The sequence below is a fragment of the Tupaia chinensis genome, unplaced genomic scaffold, assembly GCF_000334495.1.
Source record: "Tupaia chinensis unplaced genomic scaffold, TupChi_1.0 Scaffold000132_1, whole genome shotgun sequence".
Lineage (NCBI taxonomy): Eukaryota > Metazoa > Chordata > Mammalia > Scandentia > Tupaiidae > Tupaia > Tupaia belangeri.
Genome location: NW_006159601.1, coordinates 1,377,785 through 1,383,895, shown reverse-complemented (window position 1 = coordinate 1,383,895; position 6,111 = coordinate 1,377,785). Strand labels below are relative to the sequence as shown.

Here is a 6,111-nt window from a genome sequence, read left to right as displayed (position 1 = left end):
GAACACCTGGAGCTCAAGCAGAAATGGCAAAGTCAGTGCGCTGCACTGAGCGACAGTGAAGAAAACGCCACCTACGAGGCAGCCATGCACGGAGGAGCACTGACAAGGAGGGCCGTGCGGCCGCTCAGCCGGGTGCGGGACTCTCAGCCGCTCAGCCCAGTGCTCTCAGCTGGGGTGCTCTCGGCCATTTAGCTGGGTGCTCTTAGCTGGGGCGCACAGCCCACCGCGCCTCGACCCCGGCCGGCAGCTTCAGAACCACACTGGCACACATGCATGAACGCTGAAAATACGGGCAGGAAGGAGCAGTGGAGGAAAAAGACTGCGTGTGGCCACTCCCCACGGGGGTTCTCCTTCCTCTGCCTCACACAGGCTCACCCTCTGGCAATCAAAAGAAAAGGTATTTATGTCACTGTTTCCATCTCATAATAATTTAGAGAAATACTGAAAACTTGTGCCAAAGGCCAGCAGGTGGCATGTGGTTAAGGCGCTGGTCTCCCAAATGGCTGAGAAGTTCGAGTCCCGGACCCAGCAGTGTGAAAATCATGGCAGGCAGGTGTGCACGTGTGCCCAAATCCCCAACAGAGAACGGAGGAGAAGGGGCTGTGGTGTGGCCATGCCCCCGAGGGGTGATTTCTCACTCTTCCTCTCTGTCTCTCCCTGGGGAACGCATGTGCCCTATGGCAAAAATCTACAAAAGGAACCTGTACCAACTGGCATTTTATAAGTAAACAATCATTGAAATCAAGAAAGCAGAGGGTGATAGTACACATTTGTTCACTCAGATCACTTAATGGAGAGGTTCTGAAAGAGTCCTGACACTCACATCCCCCAAGGCCCGTTCCAGACATGATGTCAGTTTCATTAAACTAAGAGAAACAGCGGGAGGCTGCAGACTTTTCAAGGCATCAAATATTTCAGGAAATAACTGTAGAATAAGACACATGTTAGAACTCTCACTCGTTGAGAAATCATTCTCAAAGTCAAACACTAAACGTGACAAGGGCTGCACTGCAAGTGTATCTCTAGTATACGCAAGCATTTTCTATGTAAATATTACGACGACCAAAGATATCGTACTATCTGAGGAGTCTGAAGCCCTCACGTTTATTGAAAGCTGTAGATCTGACCTAAGTGTGAACTGAAAAGTCAAACACCTCAGCCTCTCTCTCCCCTTCCGTTTCAGCTGAGATAAAGGCAGAGCGGGTCACCCTGACTCTCCAGGGCCACAGCTAAGAAAGAGGCAGTGACGCTTCCATGCCAAACATGGCTTCCCCAGGGCCCTGGGAGTGGACTTCAATCGCAACTGCACCGCCGTGGTCACTGAGTGTGCCCAGTTAAATGGAGGGAAACGAACCAGAAAGACAAATGCAGGTAAGATCTGGTTGGACTCCACACTGCTCCCCTTCCCTGCAACTCACCACCACCCAGCCACACCCCCTTGTCCCATCTCCACGACCCTCACTCTCTGCAGCGGCCTCCATCTCATCCTGCAGTGGCTGATCTGCTGCCCCACCTCGAAGCCCCAGGCCGGGAAAGTGCGTCGGCTCAGGCCACAGACCTGGCATGTCTGCCCAGGTTTTCAAGCAACCATCAAGGCTTCTCTGGTGCTGGAGGGCCTCGGGCTCGGGAGACTCCTCCACAAGTGACAGGTAATAAAGGCCTCTATGTGGAGTCTGCAAAGTCCTCTGTTCCTAATGGTTTTTCAAAAGCCAAACCTCTGGAAAACTCGTCCACTGGAACCACGGTACGTATCGAGCCTCGAACTGCCCCCTGGTCAGGGATAGGAGATGCGAGTGGACAGCTCCACACACAGGGCCCAGCAGCCTCAGGCTCCCCTGGTAATCCAGGTCCTGGTCTGAAAGGGCAAGAAAACAAGGCCATGTCACCACCCACATCATGCACTGAAAACGTCCAGGTCACCAACAAGAATGCTTCAGTTATAAAATTTCCACAACGTCAACCATCAGCTTAGAACTGAACATACGTGTACTTTCACGTGGCTGGAGATATAAATCTCACAATGCTTGCCTAATGATCAAAAAAAAAAAAGGTTACCAGTAGAAAGTGGGCAAGATGCAGACATGGCCAGACAGGAGAAAGTCCCCCTGCACACGCGTGTGCACACTTTTGGTCTCACGTGGAGCAACACCAGTGACCTCACGGTTCGTGCTGGCTGGCATCAGCTGTGAGCTTCCCGGTGACAAAGGTGGTCTGATTTACAATAGTGACTGCTGTTGCTTTTACGGCTCGGCTAAGTCAGGGACTAAAATCCACACGGCTCACGTCAGCAACCCCTGGGCTGGGAGCCAGGGCACACCTTCGCACAGCAGAGCGCGTCACGGCCTCTCCGATGGCCTCTGGCCCCAGGGTCTCCTCCCCCAGCAACTGCCAGCCCGAACTTCCCGGGATCCACAGACACTCATGTACGTCTGAGCCGTACAGATACAGGTTCCCGCCTTCCCACATGGCTCAGATTTCCGAATCAGATGGGCCTTCCCATGCTCTTCTCTGACGTAAGACATTCCGGAGCGTGCGTTTCGAAGCTGGGCCCGTCTCCTGTGCTGGTCTGGCTGTTTCCGGATTATTCGCACGTTTACTCTGCAGTTACAGACAACGCTACGAGCAAACCCCGTGCAGACGCACTTTCCACCTGAGTGTGCCTGTAGTGTAAGCTCCTGGACAGGACGGCTGGGCCAGGGGATGCTCGTCTGCAATCTTCGTAAGTCGCTGAATTTTCTAGGCTGTATCCCGGCTTCAAAAAGTGTGCAGCATGCTTGGGAGCTATTTCAGATACTTGAATTACCCCTCTCTCCTATGAGCTAGGCCTGTACTGGGATGTCCTTAAACAAAACGAAGCAATAGGCAGAAGGGAGGGCTGTAGGGGCAGCCCTACAGCCAAGTGGAAGGGAGCTAGATCTCACATGGGCAAGCCTACAGTTCAAACCCTAGCCCATCTGCTTGAAAAACATACCAGACGCACATGTGTCCAAGCACAAAACCCTGAAAGGGAGAGGGAATGCAGTGTGACCACGCCCACTGGGGGTGCTTCCTAACTGTCCCTCTCTCTTTAGCAAAAGAATAGAAAGGGAGTCAATTTTAGAAGTCAAGACAGGGTTGATGGGCCAGTCTGAGGGACGCGGGGAACTGACCTGGCTCCAAGTAGCGCATACAGTCCGTGAACGCTTTCCAGCAGACGGCACCGTGCTCACTCACGATGCTACTGAGGGCAACATGTCCTCTGACTTCAAACCCAACTTCACAGATCATGTGATAGACCGTGGGAGAGAGGCACGTGGTAACAGGGTCCCCGACGAACACCTGCAACACAAGACGCGCAATGCAACCTCAACGGGAATCACACAGTGACACCGCGAGAAGCCGCCCATCGGAGCACGCGTGCGCAGGCGCACCTGCCACTGCGTGCACTCGGGCACACGCTCGGGACACAGGAGGCCACAGGGCGAACATGCCGTGGTCAAAGCCTAGTGAAAGGTAACTGAGTGCTTTCAAGGAAGAGAAACGCCTCAAGGCTCAGCACTTCACGGGCGCAGCGTGGGCTGACACGGCCCGCAGGAGCCGGTGTGCCCTGCGAGTGGCGCCCAGCTCCTTCCAGCCCCCTTCACTACCCAGTCAAAACAAGCAACTCTCCAGTAGGGGGAGGGACGGCAGGGCCTCAAGCATGATGAAGTGAGCAGAACCCTGCCCGACTCCTGACGTGCCACTGAAGGGAACGGGAACGAACTCCGAGACCCTCCCACGACGAGGCAGCAGAGCAGAGCGAGCACGACACTCTCGAGCCGTCCTGTTTCTGCCGAAGACGACACAAACTCCTTCATGGCGACAAGCTCAGGCTCCCATCGGCAGAAAGGCCGCCTAGCATTCTGCAAAGACCTCCGCCCGGAAGGCCGTACCCACTGACACCCCCCTGGCGGCCTGCCCGTGGCCCCCTAGCGCCACGATGCTTTGACTCCTCTCGTTGCCGGTGCCCTTCGGGCGGGTTCTGAGCCAGCACCGAGTCCCTTCCAGCGAGGCTGATCCCGTGAAACACTGCGCACAGTAAACATGCATCCTCCTGTGCTTTCCTACAGGACTCGGCTCAGCGAAGACTGGCACTGCCAGTGGCAAGTCCTGCTGCTTTTCCACGGAGGATTAAAGAAAATCAAACCCACGTAACCAGCCCACATTACGCTAGGGGCATCGTACACATGTACTCACACTCTGGGTCTTTACTGTGACATGTGACACTCAGAGACCTGGTGACAGAGACTTAGTCGTAGCAGCTTCCTCACATGGGAGCCGAGCAGTTCGCAGCCCTCATCCTGTTTGTGTCACCTGTCACCCATTCACTCTTCCTGTCCCCCGGGCCTCACTTTCCACTCAGCCCTGGGTTTGTGAGGCAGCGAAGGCAGCACTCATAGAACTTGTATCCCCATAAGCCATTGTTGCTGACATCTCTGCTGGGTCCTGGGACTGCAGACCGGTCTCCCTGCCAGGCTGGTCCAGCTGGGCACAGATGGACCTGCACAGTCCTCAGTAGACACAGGGCACTCTCGTCTGCTGGCTAGTCCTGAAGCACCACCCAGCGGTGGCCGTGCCTCCCGCTGCGGTATCTGCAACAGCCCCTCCAAGTTCAGGGCCTGTGCAGACCCTCCCCAAGGCTCGAGGTTCTACGAGTCCCAACACTTCCCAAGTTACCCCAGGCCGAGGGGCAGTGGCTGTTTCCTCCAGCTGCCAACTCCAAGGCCCTTTCAGAGGTTGCCTTCTCTCCTTTCAGGTACCTAGTTAATAATAATTTTTTTAAAAGAGATTTTTGCTACAGGGCTCATGTGCTCACTGGAAAGACAGTGAGACAGAGACAGAAAGTGAGAAATCACCCCCTAGGGAGATGGCCACACCAATCCCTTCCCCTCTATTCTCCTCTCAGGATCTTGGGCGCAAGAACACACGCACCTGCCCTGAGTTTTAAGCCACTGGGTCCAGAAATCAAACCATGGTCAACCACGCGGGAGTCTGATGATGTAACCGTTACGCTATCTACTGGCCCCCTAGTTAACAATTTTATACCTAGTTAATGCTCTATATTAAATTTTCTCAGTCTAAACACGAGTGCTCTTTTTTCTCCTCCTGATGGAAGAAATAGAATAGTGTAAAGGTTGTTTCCACATCAAAAGGAACTTACTGCATTTTTGAAAAAACATTCAGGGGTCAGCTGGTGGCATAGTGATTAAGATGCTGGACTCGCACATGGCTGGGTGCGGAAGGACTCGTCGGGCCCCTGGAGGGTTGAAACTCCTGCCAGGCATGTGAACATGAGTGCCCAAAAATCCCAGGAGAATGGAGAAGGGATTGCAGCAGGGGCCATTCCCCTGAGGGGTGATTTCTCACTTTTTCTCTGTCTTTCTCATGAGCAAAGTACCCTACAGCAAAAACCTCTCTAAAATAAAAAAGCATTCAGACTGGGGAACGGGTTGTGCTTAGGATGGCGGGTGACAGGCTCCAGAGAGTTCCTGCACAGAGGCCCACCTATCCAGTCCCACAGCGAGCCCTGGGTCTAGCAAGGCAGTGGGTGAGCGAAGGGCTGCCTACTCTGCCGCGGCCACGCGTGCAGACCTGCAGCGCTGGGCGCAGACCCGCTCCCCAGCCCCACTAGAGGATGCACAGCTGGTAGGATTCTCCTACCCTAGGCTGAACTACACCCTCCAAGTCCGCACGCCCTCTGGGAGTGCCTCGGCCTTTTCACCCACTAGCCACCCACACTGCTGGACGTCTGCTTCCGGCCCAGCGGCTAAGCCATTCCCTCCCGCAGGAGTCAAGGCCCGCTGTCGGCGGAAAAGAAAGATCCACAGGCAGAGCAACGCACACCAGAGCCGCGACGCTTTAACCATAACACGCTTGCTACTACGCAGGTGCAGGTTAAAGGCCAGCACGTCGGCGTGCGTGCGCGTGCACAAGGCGTGTGAGTGTGTGCGTGCGCGCGCACGAGATTCTTCCACGATCCGACTCTGAGCTGCGCCCCCCTGCAGCAGTGAGCACGGCGCTCCGGGGATGGGCCCCGGCCGAGTCCTGCCACGGCCGTTTACGTCCCTGCCGCGCCTTGGTCTCCACGGCAGA

At 55.1% G+C, this 6,111-nt stretch overlaps 1 protein-coding gene across 2 annotated transcripts in view; it reads right to left on the bottom strand.

The window, feature by feature from the left end:
• ERMARD (ER membrane associated RNA degradation) overlaps positions 1 to 4,886 on the bottom strand; it is a 26,353-nt gene extending 21,467 nt beyond the window's left edge. Inside the window, exons 1-4 of one of the 2 annotated variants that reach the window (XM_014586393.2) lie at positions 3,720 to 4,886; positions 3,150 to 3,318; positions 1,716 to 1,855; positions 821 to 925 (exon numbers count right to left, since the gene is read on the bottom strand). In XM_014586393.2, the coding sequence (XP_014441879.1) occupies positions 821 to 925; positions 1,716 to 1,855; positions 3,150 to 3,318; positions 3,720 to 3,836 (531 nt within the window). In that variant the 5' untranslated portion in view covers positions 3,837 to 4,886. Of the gene's footprint in view, positions 1 to 820; positions 926 to 1,462; positions 1,856 to 3,149; positions 3,319 to 3,719 lie in introns of those variants that run through there. The other variant, XM_027770409.1, reaches the window with a different exon arrangement.
• Between the last annotated feature and the right edge of the window lie 1,225 nt (positions 4,887 to 6,111).